This window comes from Trichosurus vulpecula, chromosome 1 (genome assembly GCF_011100635.1).
Source record: "Trichosurus vulpecula isolate mTriVul1 chromosome 1, mTriVul1.pri, whole genome shotgun sequence".
In the NCBI taxonomy this organism is placed as follows: domain Eukaryota; kingdom Metazoa; phylum Chordata; class Mammalia; order Diprotodontia; family Phalangeridae; genus Trichosurus; species Trichosurus vulpecula.
The window spans coordinates 4,900,972-4,915,565 of NC_050573.1; the positions used below are offsets into that span (position 1 = coordinate 4,900,972).

A 14,594-nucleotide genomic window follows, 5' to 3' on the forward strand; every position below is an offset into this window, starting at 1 on the left:
GGTGTTTGTTCTGAATAAGAACAATTTTTTAAAAGGTTAAGGAACCAGCTCACAACCAGGAGCTGGAAGACATCAAGAGTGAGCTCTGAATCTAAGTGTTCCAGACTATAAGTCCAGCACTGTACAGTTTGAAAAAAAACATGACAAAGCAGGAGTAAGGTTCAGGAACAGATGGGAAGTGGGGAGTCTCTGTCAGATAGCCACTGAGAAAACCAGCAAAGTTGTCTGCTGTAAGTCTGGGCACTGGGCAAAGGAGAAAGCTATAGACTAGAGGAGATGAAAAAAGTTTTGAGTAGTTGCTGTGAGAAGTTAGGGAAGGATTTGGTTCATTCATAGTTGGCTTTTGGAGAAGGAAATGGCAAACCACTGGAGTTTTCTCTGATCAGAAAAACCCCAAATGGGGTCATGAAAAGTTGGACATGACTGAAACAACTGAACAACAGTTTGATTTTAGTTTATGATTTAAAATTTTCAGTAAAATATGTGACTGAAATCCTTATTCCTTTCTTTAATCTTCATAAGGATTGTCTCCAGTATGAATTCTCTGATAAGTAATCTGTGACCTTTGGCAAAAAGATTTCCCACATTCGTGACATTCATATGGCTTCTCTCCAGTATGAAATCATTGATGTTTAATAAGCTGGGTCTTCTAGGAAAAGGCTTTCCCACATTTATTACATATATAAGGTTTCTCTCCCGTATGAATTCTCTGATGTCCAATAAGTTGTATATTCTGGGGAAAAGTTTCCCCACATTCTTTAAGTTCATATGGTTTCTCTCCAGTATGAATTCTGTGATGGTAATTGAGGGATGAACTATGTCTGAAGGCTTTCCCACATTCATTATATGCATTAGGCTTCCCTGCAGTATGGCTCTTCTAATGGCAAGTAAGAGAAGAACTACATCTAAATGCGTTCCCACAATCATCACATTCATAAGATTTCTCTCCAATATAAATACTCTAATTTACAAGTTTTATGTTCTGGGTGAAGACATTTAGACTTTCATTACATTCATAAGGTTTTTTCCCACCATGAGTTCTCTGATGTACAATCATATAAGTGCCTCGGGTAAAGGATTTCCCACATTTATTATGTTTTTTTCTCAATATGATTTCTCTGATGCTCATTAAGATACAAGTTCTGACCAAAAGCCTTTCCAAATTCATTATATTCATGAGGTTTTTCACCAGTGTTAATGTTCTGATGTTCAGTAGCTTGTATGCTCTGGGAAAAGGACCCTTCACATTTATCAGACTTATTCATTTTCTTTTGAGAATTATTTTTTTGATTTGAAGTAAGGGATGAACTGTCATATATGGTATTTCTATGTTCATTACATTCACAAGGCTTCTCCCTGATGTGAATACTATGATACTCAATAAGGTCAGAATTATAATTGAATTAATTCTCACATTTACCATGCCTAAAATATGTCTTCTTTGAGCAGCTTTCATTGCATTTACTTAGTTCTGAATTTAATGTGAAGATCTTTCTGTGCCTGTCACATTTATGGAGACTCTTTGCTATTTGTTCTCCCTGGTGAGGAGAAGAAACTGGTCCTAGGCTGAAGTTACTGCTGTGTTCGTTACATTCATGGCCCTGAACTGAATTCAAAGAGTTCTTCTGGGTGATTTTTACTTGCTGAGAAAACTTCTTCTCATTGCTCTTCTGACTCTCTAACCCAGCATCACATTTACAGGATTCTCCCAACTTGGAGCCACAGGTGCCTTCTCTTGAGAGTCTGTCCTGGGATGACAGGTCCATAGAAGCTCTCAGCTTTTGCATTTCAGGCCTAAACTTCCAGTCTGAAAGAAATAAAACATGTCAATATCCCCTGTACTCACTGCCATAGGAATGAACAGAGCATTTATTCAGTGATATCAAGCAGTATGCTTGAACTGAACTCTCTTCTATGTTCTCTAAAAAATAGCAAAACTTCAAAAGGGAAGAAAAAATAAGTATGCTGCCTTAAGTGTGTATTTGTTGTTCAGTCATTTAAATCATGTCCAACTCTTCATGACCCACATTTGAGATTTTCTTGGCAAAGATAGTAGAGTAGTTTCTCCTGATCATTTTACATACTAGGAACTGAAACAAACGGGATTAAGCAACTTGCCCAGGGTCACACTGCTACTAAATGTCTGAGGCCAGATTTGAATTCAGGTCTTCCTGACTCCAGGCCTAACACTCTGTGCACTACACCACCTAGCTGTCCTTAAGTGTGTATACTAATTTATAAATTATTAAAGCCATTTATGCTATTCTCACAGGAATTTTGAGAGCTAGATAGCTCGATTATTACGTTTTTTGAATGAGCAAACCAAGACTCAGAGTGATTGAGTGACTTCCCAAATATCTTGTAATTAGTAGCAGAGGCTAGACACTTCCTAACTTCCCTCCAAGGGCTCTTTTCTGTGAGCAATAATGCCTCCCACAATGGAATATATGCATCACACAGGGAAATACTGAATCAGAGTCTGGATGAGTACCACATAGGAATGATATAAAGAGGATTCCAGCATTAGGTAGGAGAACAGCATGGATCACTACTGAGTCCCCTTGTAATTCTGATTTTGGGGCTTCATTTATCAAAGACACATTTCTGAGATTCAGGAACACACAAAGAGAATGAGTCTGCCAGTCTTTTCCACACTTCCCCCAGAGACTTTGTTTGCTCTGTGGTTTCTAAGCTGCTTCCCTTCCTGACCTCTGGAAGAGACAAGTATCATACTCCTATGCCTTACTCAACTCGGCATACAATGCGTATAGGAGCAAGTGCTGACGCTTAATATATTTAAAGAAGCAGAGCTTAAGATGGAATGACTTAATAATATAATGAAAGAGGGAACAGAGAAAGAGTGCAAGGCTCTGATGGTTGTATGAAGTTGGAAATAAGGTACAAAGAATAAGAAGAATCTATGTAGGAGGGAGGGATAATGGAAAAGGGAGCCCAAGGAATGGTGAAAGGCATGAGGCTATGGGGAAATATCAGACAATAGGCTCTCCTACTCTTATATCCCAATGTTGCCACCCAAAGGACTCTCGCTTTCTCTCCAGCAGGCCTTCTCACAGTCCCATTCTCCCCGAATCATGCACATTTTCAATTCCATGATCTTTATCATGGTTCCTGAATTAGCAGGAACCCTTCCCTTTCCCTCCATTCAGATCCCACAAGGGCATTTCAGTCTTCCTCCACAGCCATCTCCAGTCTCTCCAGATTTCATTAAAAGCCTCTTTTTGCTACTCCTCTAAGTTGTTACCATCTTGACCACAATTTTAGTGAGAAGCACATAGGGATTGTCACTGTTACTTGTGGTTTATTATGACTCTCTATATCTCATCTTTTTAATCTACATTGCAAAATCCTGAAGGCCTATGAACACATTTCCAACACTCATGTCCGTCTCAATGGCCTTTCAGAATTCTACATGATTAGGTGGCAATCAGAAGAGATGTGTCAAAAGAATTAATGGTGGAGAGTCTTCTTGGAAGACAGTAAAGTAGTTCACTTGAGAATTTCAATATCTTAGCTCCAAAATACAGTGAGAGAAGGCTGAAAACAAGCATAAGTACCAAAATATTTCAGAAGAGCAACGTTTAAATCTCTCAAAGAATGAGGACCATCTGACAAGCTTCTCAGGATTCCCTATGTCCACCCAAAACACAAGATTACAGGGAAGAATTGATTTCATGACACTTTCAGACCCTCCTTTTTCTTTTTTTTTTTTTTTGAAGTGGGGAAGCCAGAGCAATTGGAGTTAGGTGACTCGCCCAAAGTCTCACAGCTAGTCAGTGTGCCAAGTATCTGAGGCCGAATTTGAACTCAGGTCTTCCTGACTCCAGGGCAGGTGCTGTACTCACTGCACCACCTAGCTGGCCCAACTCCTTTTTCTACTATCCCATTTTTTTTTAAATCCCATTAATCTTAAAAAAAAAATTATTGCTAGATATCCCAAGCCTCCATAGTAAGCCAAGCCTTTAACAAAGCACAAAATGGAGGGACAGCAGTTCAACAAAACTGATCACCATAATACCTGAGGCTGCCATTATATGTGAAGTGCCGTGCCCACAGTGTCAAACCTCCACACAGAAGGGGGAACCATTCATTTTCCATTGGACTGTTCAGGGACAAACTTGCTCATGATTATCATTACTAAGCATTCACTTTCTCCTTGGTTGAAATCATTGTTCTTCCGTTTACACCGTTATACTCAGAGTGTATATTGTTTTCCTGCTACTGCTTACATCACTTTTCCTGTGTTCACAAGAGAGCTTCCCAAGGTTATCCGGACTCTTTATGGTTTCTTACGTTAAAGTAATATTCTCTTACCTTCATGTACCAAATTTCTTTAGCCATTCCTTAAATGATGGGTATCTATTTTTCTTAACAAGCTTTTGCTACCAAAAAAAATGCATCAGTCCATATTCTGGTATATGTAGGACAGAATTATTTTCCTATGCCTCCTTTAGAGTATATGCTTAGGAATGGGATCTCTGAATCAAAGGGAATGGACATCTAAGTCTCTTTTGTTGAGTATTTCAAATGCTTTCCAGAGTGGTTGGGCTAATTTATAGCTCCATCAACATAGTGCCCAAGTTCTCATGTCCATCCAACAATGATTATTCCCATATATCTTAGCATCATTCTACAAGATCTCCTGGGAATCCTAGAATTTCAGTGTTAGAAGAGACCTCATTACCCAGTTAGTCCAACTTCAATCCAAAAAGCAAACCCAACTTTAGAAGACACCAAATTGCTAGTCATCCAACTCCTTTGATAATCTCCAATGTAAAGAAATCCACCATCTCCCTTGGGAGGCCCAGCTGCCATGACATACCTCTTCCATCCTCTACCATCTTTCAAATGCCCAGCACAATGATCCAGCTGTTTGGTTCAAGTTCCCCAGTTTCCATGGACATTATTTTCATTCCACCTCAGCCCCTCATAAGGTTGGTTATACCTTAATCTAACTCTAGAACTCTGCTTCCTCCATGATCGTGAATTCTGAAACTTCCTTCTCTGTTTATGATAGTCCATCTTTTGAGGCAGAGAACACTGGATTTTGAGGAAAGAAGATAAGAATTCAAATCCTACTTTAGATGCTTGCTACCTGTGTGATCTAGGCTGAGTCACTGAAACACCCAGACTCAGTTTTCTCATCAGTAAAATGGAAATGATAGCACCTACCTCACAAGCTGTTGTGAAAATAAAATGAGATAATATATCTAAATTGTTTTGCTCACCTTAAAGCACCACATAAATGCTATCTAGCTATCTTTCTGTCTCAGTTTAATCCTAAAATATTTTTCATCCTTACTGCCACTCTCTAGGCCCCACCCCCTTCTCCCAGGCCATCATGCCTGCTCGGGGTTCACTTGTCTCCCTTCATCTTGACAAGATCAGGACTATACTGTCTTCCTCCCCAGAGTTCCTTACTGTCCTGCACTCCTCAAGATCTAAAATGGACCTCGACCAAAGACAATAGAGCTTCAGGCTCTAAAAGATGCAGGAGGACTGTGCCTCTGTTAGGTCAGGGGCCTGAAGATGAGAGCTTGCTCTATGGGTCTCCTGGGTGTGCTTTATAAGTCAGCATCCTAAGGGAGATGGACATTGATGGTCCTGACACCCAGAGTGAGTTCTGACCAGAACCAGGAGCCCAATCGCCAGGTATTTACAGATATAGATCCACAGCCAAAGCCGCTTCAGGTCTCCATTCCACTCCGACTCCCTGCATTGGTAACTAAGGTGGGACTTTCTTACTGTTTTAGAATGATAAATTAATTAAGTGCCTTTGATTGAGCCTTATTAGGTGCAAAACCCCAGACCCAAACCCTTAACTACTAGGTGCTAAGCCCATGTGGGCGTGAAGCGCTCAGAGTCCTAAGGGGAGTTGCCAAGACCAGAGCCAATAGTAGGAGCCTAAATTCTGGTCACTCAGATGACATTTGATGACGGCTAAGGAGTGTATAAAAAGAGAACAGAGTTATTTGCTGGGGGCTCTTGCTCTTTGAGGAGTGTTGATGTGGAGACTCTGGGCAGATGTAGTTAAGAGCCCTCCAGCTTGTGAACCCAGGTGTTCATGCCTTCTTGGTAACTATGAATTGTATTTGGTCTGTTTATAATATATCGTTGTCGTTTGTTTGTATTTGCTCTGAAGTTCAGGGTGCTGGCTTTTTCCCCTGAACTAAGTGAATGATATATGTATATGCTGGATTAAAGTAAGATTGTTAACCCCCTAATGTTGCTTTCCTTAGTAAAGCAGATCTAAAGAACCTGTGCTGGCAGCTTTCTTGTTGTTAGGCTTGTGTTGGTCTTTCACCCCCACAGCAGCTGCTAGCCAAATTGTTTGAAACACTCCCTCAACTCCCAAGTGTTCAGAGTGACCAGCTTTGTTTTGGACTGGTTATCTCCTGAGTCTGATATTGTCAGCCTGGCTTAAAAACCACTTCCAGAATGGAAACCGATAGGAAATAAGGGCATTTCACTATATGTATGTATATATGCACATATATACATATATATATATATATATGTTTATATGTATACACACACACACACACACACACACACACAAAATATGTTCTAGTGCAAAGAGCTGCCCTCAGTCAGAAGCCTTGGGTTAAGTCTCACCACTGACCCACACTGGGTGTGTGACCATGGTCACTTAACCTTTCTGAGCCCCAGGTGCCTCATCTGTAGAATGGAAACAGTAACAGAACCAATCTCAGGGTTGTTTTTGACAATCAAGTGACATAGTGCCTGTGACATACCTTACAACTATCAAAGTGTTCACAAGTGCTGGATATTATTAGTACTAACAACTTAAAAGATTGTGCAAAATAAAAATTAATGTATCTAGAATAAAAAAGGAAGACTGAAAAACATAACTTTTTTCCTTTCAATTGTTTCTGCTGGAAATCAGCATTCAAGATCTTCAAAGAATGGACAGGAATGTGTAAAATGAACAAGGACTTTTCCAGAAAATGACAATTACCCACTAACATCAGAACAAATATTCAAACTCTAGATATCACAGAAGCATCACCTTGAACCCGTGACATCTGCAAAGAGAGGTAAAAACCACCAAATGAAAAGCTGGGGGGATCTGTCAGTTCCTCTGTTTGTGGGCACGGGCTGATAACCTTTGCCCCAGAGATCAGGATTCTACCACTGTAGTCTGGGGGTGTTATGGAAAGGAGCCAAGGCTCTCTCTTGACAAAATCATTCCCAGCAGCCTTTTCTGGAAGAGCATCAGGACTGAAAAAACTGGGTTTTGTTGTTGTCGTTTAGGTGTTTCAGTCATATCCAACTCTTCATGACCCCATGTGGGGCTTTCTTGGCAAAGATCCCATTTCCTTCTCCAGCTCACTTTACAAAAGAGGAAATTGAAGGAAATCAGGTGAAGTGACTTGCCCAGGGCCAGATCTGAACTCTGCCTCTCCTGCCTCCAGGGCCCCACTCTTATCCACTATGCCACCTAGCTGCCAAACTGGCTTACAGTGGAACAAATTCTGAGGCAGGACCACATCATCACCTCTTTGTTAATATCTTTTCCTCAGAATGCAAAAGTCCCTGGAGAGACTGACATGACCCAATGAGAGTGAAGAGGGCAGGATCTGAATAGACACACTCAGACTACCATCATGTAACAAGACACCAGAAGGGAAGCCTCAAACTAGGCCAGAAGAAATGAGGATAGAAGGAACTAGGGAAGGGAACAAGGCGTTTTGGATATGTTTTTCCCCAAATCGATATACACTGAGGAGAGGAAAGCCATCTATGACTTGGGGTTTGGAGAGGTGAAGATGAGGCTGTATGAAGCGGGTCATGCCAGACAACCCCAGACCTGGGGAGCTTGGAGGAAAGCCGCCAATACAGACTATCTGAAGTGCCTCCTTCCCCTTGATGGCCGGCTGTGCTGTCACTGCCCAAGCCTAGCCTGCTGCTGTCCCTCGCTCACCTGCACACCTGCACCTTGGGCCTTCTCCCTCTGGTATCCAAGGTGCTTCCCCTTGCTCCAACTGGGAGATCATGTCTGGTTTGGACACAGCAAGCCCTGCTCATTGGAAACAGGAAAGTGCTGGAGTCAGAGCCAACTCGTAATACCCAATCCCCCTTTATTCTGAAAACCATGGCCATGGTACCAACACCCTGCAGCCTCTACAAAAGCTCTCTAAGGGCTGATCTCTCCCGTGTTCCTAAAAGGGAAGTGGGAAGAGTTCACAGAGCGGGCTTGGACTGGGAAAGAAAATTGGGTCATTGGACCAATTCCTGCCAAGAGGATGGAGACTTTTCAAGTCTTCACTCATCTGTCCTGGGTGTGCCATAGTAGGTATGCCAAACAGTAACTGCCCAACCCTGATAATGTGCCACAGCAATGATGAAAGGAAGAAGCAAAGACCCTCCAGGGTCCCAGGGGAAGCCGTCCTCACCCAAGCAGACCAGGTTCCTGTAGTTCTCCAGCATCACCTCCCGGTAAAGTTCCCTCCGAGAAGGGCCCAGCTGCCTCCATTCCTCCCAGGAAAAGTCCACAGCCACATCCTTGAGTGTTACTGATTCCTGAAACAGCACACAAATATGGGCTTCCCCAGGAACTACCCCTACTATTCACCTGGGAGGAGAGGGGGGAAATTGGCAGAAACTGGCAGAACCACACCTCACACCTCCTGAGTGCCCAGTTTATATTCATTTCTGAATCATAGAACCAAACAACAATTCTCAATCTGCTCCAAAGGATCTATGAGCTCACCAAGGTGGGCATTCCTTTTAGCCATGCAGATCGATACCCATTCCTTGCTGCCCAGCCTAGGTGACTCTTGCCCATGTCTGTTACGGGCTCCCAAAGCCTCGTAACTATGCTTGGGGTTCCCCCCAAGCCCCAGGCCTTTGCCTAAGCAAAGGACCTGATCTCGCAGACAATGAATGGGGCAGGAGCTGAGAAAGATGGTGAAGGACTCCAAATTTTATTTCAGCAAGCAGCACCTTTATATCTTTAGTGACGCAGGTACATTCTTTGGTTACGTGGGTGAAGGACAGGTAAAATTCAATACTAGGACTCTGCCTACTCTCCTCCCCTTCTCTTCCCGCGCTAACCCGAAGCTCCCTGCGGGCAGGCAGTCCAGGCAAAGAACGGGAAGCTCCATGTGCTCTGGCAAGCCAGGCAGAGAACCGGTCGTTCTTTGTGCTCAGGCAGGTCCGGGCAAAGACCTGGAATTGCCAGGGAGGCAACAAAGGCGAGACCCCTCCTCCTGGCTCCACCCACATCTCAAAGCCCCGAGTCTATCTCAGCAGGCCCCTGGGCCTGGAGGTCCAAGGAGGACAGGACTCAGCCCCAACTCGGCCCGCAACACATGTCCTCCCGTAAGTCAGCCAAAACCAACATGGTGAGAGTTCTTAACAATTCTCTTCACACTGCATCCACAGCAACAGGACCTGAGGACAGTCCTTGGGGACTTGTGGCCACCTCCCAATTCCACACCCAATTCTTTGAATACAAGCCACATTATACTCAGTAATGTATCTCCACTTCCCATCCCTCCCCCTCCCGTTGCTTAAACCTGGGGTGACATTTCCATTTAGGGCTTTTCTTGACATCCCATCCTCTGCTCCATAATGTGACCTTTTTTTAATTATGGGCAAACCCTGATGCTGGCTGTTCAGCCCAGCCAGCACCTCTGGTCTAATCTCTTAGTTCCCCCAAGCAGAAAAGAGTTAAACATAGAGGGGAAAATCTGAGAACTTTCCAAGATGGTACATATCTTCGGTCAAGTGGGAAAATCAACTGAAAGTCCTTTTCAAATCATCATAAATCTGAGCATTCTCTCAATGTGGAAAGCACTGAAAGCCTAAACCCACTGACTTGGGGAGAACTTAAAACTATCCAGGAAGGTGCTAGATTGACAAATGCCTGGCAGTGCATCTTGAACTGAAAGGAATTACCTAGAAGCTGATACTGGTTGCTGTACTCAGAATCTCGGAATCTTTGGGCTTGACCATTTCCAGCCTTCTCTAGTAAGTGTGGGGGGGAGCTGCAGGGGAATAGGGAGGTGCTGACTACCATAGTTCTGGAGAGGCTCAGTCCCCTACAGGACATGCTCATTGTTGGGCACACTGTCCTCCCAGGCAGCTTCCTTCTGGTCTTTTTCACCTGCCAATCCCTCTCCTCTTTCCCATCTCTGTGACTTATGAAAAGTCTCTGCCCCACTCAGGGCCTCAGGCTCCTCTCTTGTAAAATGGAGGAGCTGTACCCCACGATCTCTACCCTCCCTTCTCTCTCTAAATCTAGAGTGGCTCCAGTTTCTCAGGCTCCAGGCCATGGGAAAGATGTATCCACACTCTAAGGCCCAGGCTACTGTGGCCATTGAACATGAGGAAAACTCACCCCTAGAGCCCTGTTAGGCACACAGGAACTGTTTCTTCTTCCTTTTCCTCTTCTTTGGCCCTTCCTGCTCTGGGGAAAAGGCAGAGTCCTTATAAGGCAGAGCTGTGGAGATAAAGGGAACAATTAGACTCAATGAGTCTATACACATTTATTAAGCTCCTACTCTGTGCTAGGCATTGGTACTGCAAACACACAAATGGAATAAGCCGTGCCCTCAAGGAGTTTACCCCCAGCCAGAAGAGATCAGGCTACACTCACACAGCTGTATATGTAAAGGAGTAAGAATTTGGTTGTATGGGACAATGTCTTTCTGGAAAGAAAAAAAAAGCAGTTACAAAGTCAAATTTACTTTGACAGTTCACTTATCTTCAGCTTAGGTCTGTGCAGACTTCTAAGAGAAGTAATTGCTGAAGGTAAGTCTGACTCATAGTTCTGAGACAGAAGCTGGTTATTTGGATGTGACAAGCTTTAGAATACTGAATGCAAGACACAGTCTGCTTCAGTACTTTGAATATGGAGAACTGGGTAACTTTTTGGTTAGTAATTAGAGAATATCATTACTTGAACTATTGATGATTTGGGACAAATGTCCTTTATTGATTATAGAAAGGTGGCAATTTGATTATTATCCATAAGACATTTATAGAAAGGTCCCTGAGTCTGAACCCTAGAAGATAAGAGAGATAAAAGAAAAGATTTCAGCAGATGTTACAGGGATGGAGCATCCAGTTGCTGCTGGGCAGTAAGCCCAGTTGAGTAGAGGAAGAACCTGAAAGCAGAGAATCAGAGAGTACACCCAGGTGTAATAGCAGTGTTGCTAGCAGCTGCTGACCAACAACACCAGCACACAGAAGGGCTGCTGGCACCAGTTCTTCGATCTGCTTTTCTAAGGAAAGCAACTTTAAGGGGTTAACAATCTCACTTTAATTAAACATATATATATCATTCACTTAGTTCAGGGGGAAAAGCCAGCACCTTGAACTTCAGAGAGTATACAAACAGAAATTACAAGCATACATTATAAAAACAGCAAACACACACAGAAATAGCAGACAAGCCTCTAGCTGTCTGACCAGGGAATTACATAGTTACCAGAAAGAGGCACTAATATCTGGGTTTTCAAAGCTATTGTGGGGGGGGGGGGGCCTTCAACGGCTACCCAGAGTCTTGTCTGGCCAAATCACCAATACTCTTCCAATGAGTGTGCCCCCAAAGGTGAAATTTATACTTCTTCAGGGTCAGAGGGCATCACAACCATGCAACTCAAACCCGTGCGAATTAAGCCTTCCCTTGACTATAAGGAGATCATCAAAGACCCCCCATTCAATCAAAGATTCCTTAGTGCTGAGAAGCACTCCAAAACAAAGACAACAAAAAGCCCACTTTGCTTGCCATTACATTTGAAAGGCAAAACTCATCAAAGGTACTGCATTATCTCAATGCTGAGAAGCACTTCAAAACAAAAGACAAAAGGGTCCCACTTTACCTGCCCCATTCAAACAAAGGCAAGACTCATTAAAGGCACTTGATAGCCTTAGCATTCGAAAAGAGAACAGCAAATTCTAATTACCATAACACCAGGGAAACAGTGTTTGCCTAAAACATGTCTAGCTTAGCTAAGGTAGCAACAGTTCAAAACAGAAGTTATGTTCTTTGAGCAATTGTCCTGGAAAGTTCTGGAGACAGAGAACATAACATGGTTCGTGTAGGCTATGAAGCAGCCGTGTGGGCCTCTGCCAGTTGTAAAGAGACCCTAGCCAGTTGGGTTGGTCAAAAGCAGCATGAGTCCTAGCCATGTGGATAGAGTAGGTCCAGTCAGCTATTCTGACAGAACCCCCCCCACCCCCATTCCTGGTTTTGTGGCAACAATGAGAAGACATGTTGTTGGTGCTATAAATTGAATATTTATAGGCAGCCAGAGATCACAGAAAGGTGAGTAGTGGGTCAGAAAACTGGAAGAATTGGGAAGGTGTGTATTAACCTTATATACTTTCATAACGGCTGGTACTGTTGCAAACATGGAAGTTTTGGGGCATACCTGGACCCTCTGGAGTTAACTTTGCTCCCAGATGGACTGAGCTGGGACTCAGCTATGGGCTATTTGGGCAAGAAGAGTACAAAAGCAATTTTCAAGACTTTGGCAGGGAGTTCCTGAGACCCCCAGGAAACTTTCTGTAAGATTGTTTTAACCTACTCATTAGTAGCTATTATTATCTAGATTGCTTTGAAACAGGACTATTTGAATATATTTTTATTAAATAGATTGATTGTCTGAACCCTTCGTTTCTGAATAACCTATAACATAAGATACTGAATAACAACCTAGGAAACCACCATAGTTACCCTGTTTTCCTTAATTATCCTTCATAGGGTTCTGTAAATGTGACCATTCTGTCCCACAGATACTGAAAACACTGGCAGGAGAAAGTGACAGGTTTACGCATGAACTGATGTATTTCTTTTTCTTGCATTTGACTTAAATGAGTACTTTTGATTCTATTATTATTGCTTTCACCTTATTGTTAAGTAAAAGATTATATTTAAGATGGAATATGTCATCACTGTCAGTGCCTAGGTTTGTGTAAATGGAAGCACACCAATGGTGATTTCACAGCCAAAGTGGTGAGTGGTTGATTCACTGAAGACCCCCTACTCTATCCCAATCAGTGTCAATCAATTTGATATCATTATAAGTTCTGTATATTTGGCCCCAGAACTGTGAGAAATAGGTGGTAAGATCACTTGCATAATCATGAGAAGCAGGCTGGAGGCCCTCCACCCTTGATTTTTCTTGTCATGGTGACCAAGCCCAGTGTGGCAGAGGTGACTCAACTACATGAAAAGTCCCCCCAAAATTATTTTTGTACCTCTGAACCATTCTCTCTTGCCCAGCATGAGCAGGATAGTCTTATGACATCTCATGAGCACTTTATGAACACCTAGTCAGTAGAGATATTTCTTACTTTGCCCAATTCATGGCCCTCCTGATATATTGTTTTGCTTATTTTAGCCTACATGTCAACTAATGGGATTATTCTGTATCTGGTACAGCTGTTCTTGAATGTTTACATATCTCACCCTCTACCAACAAACCTAGATGTTTCCCAAGTGAGAGTAGGTTGGAGTGAACAAGCCAAGCCAGAGATTAAGTAGGTGTCTAACACTCTGAGTGAGAAATATGAAGTCCTGCATTGTGGGTGGCCACCATTCCCCACCTCCCACAAACATACACATAGACGCAATATACAAAGTACATACAAAATAAAGACAAGTGAATTTCAGGTGGTAGCACTCCAGGTATCAACATAAGGAACAGCTTCATGCAGAAGCACTGGAGTCTAACTCCATCTACAGATGGAGTCTAACCTGAGCTTTGAAAAGAAACTAGAGATTCTCCAACATGTAAGGGAGAGTAAATGCAGACATGGAGTGTGAGGACAGCCTATGAAGAGGCAAAGATGGAAGAAGTCAAACCATCTGTAAGGATTAGAAAGAATGCAAGAAAGAGTAGGGTATATAATAAGCCTTGGTAGGGGGCAGTTAGGTGGTGCAGTAGATAAAGCACCACCTCTGGAATTAGGAAGGCCTGACCTCAGACCCTTGACACTTACCGCTGTGTGACCCAAGTCACTTAACCCTGACTGCCTCACCAAAAATAAAAAAAGAAAAGCTAACTGTGCCTTCTCTATTCCTTGGGGAAGCTAGGTGGTGAAGTGAATGGAGCACCAGCTCTGGAGTTAGGACAATGTGAGTTCAAATGTGACCTCAGACATTTGATACCTACTAGCTGTGTGACCTTGGGCAAGTCAAGTGACTTCACCTCCCCCTTCAAAAGAAAAAAGTTGGTTGAAGCGAGGTAGTAAAAGGCTTTAAGAGCAAAGGAAAGAGTATTTATTGAGCAAGAAAGGGAGTGGCATGGGCAGATTTGTGCTTTGAGAATTGCCCTTGGGCAGCTTTATGAAGGGTGAGCTGCAGGGGGGAGGCAGTTGAAGCAGAGACTAAGAAGAATGCTCCCATAATCGTCCAGGGGAGCAGTGGGGGAGGGAGGAAGTGACTTCAAGAATGTCTGTGTGAGTGGAAAGAAGGGGACAGAGGAAAGAGGTTGTAGAGGGAGAATGAGGGGGCAGCAAACCCTGATGAATGCAAGGATGGTGGTACACTCAAAAGAAACTGGTTAATTTAGGAGAAAGATAATGGTTCTCTCTGGAAC

At 43.0% G+C, this 14,594-nt stretch overlaps 1 protein-coding gene across 1 annotated transcript; it reads right to left on the reverse strand.

The window, feature by feature from the left end:
• Window positions 1-1,403: 1,403 nt before the first annotated feature.
• Window positions 1,404-8,827, reverse strand: LOC118844608 (KRAB domain-containing protein 4-like). The gene is made up of 4 exons (XM_036752573.1): window positions 8,753-8,827; window positions 8,436-8,562; window positions 7,964-8,059; window positions 1,404-1,807 (listed from the first exon to the last, which is right to left on the reverse strand). Exons 1-4 carry the CDS (start codon window positions 8,825-8,827, stop codon window positions 1,404-1,406), a joined length of 702 nt encoding a protein of 233 aa, XP_036608468.1.
• Between the last annotated feature and the right edge of the window lie 5,767 nt (window positions 8,828-14,594).

Coding starts and splice junctions, on each gene's coding strand:
- LOC118844608 (XM_036752573.1), bottom strand. CDS start 8,827: ATGGGCAAGAGTCACCTAGGCTGGGCAGCAAGGAATGGGTATCGATCT. Junction 8,060..8,435: donor CAGGAACCTGGTCTGCTTGG/GTGAGGACGGCT, acceptor TCCAATGAGCAG/GGCTTGCTGTGTCCAAACCA. Junction 1,808..7,963: donor CCCAAGGTGCAGGTGTGCAG/GTGAGCGAGGGA, acceptor TATTTCTTTCAG/ACTGGAAGTTTAGGCCTGAA.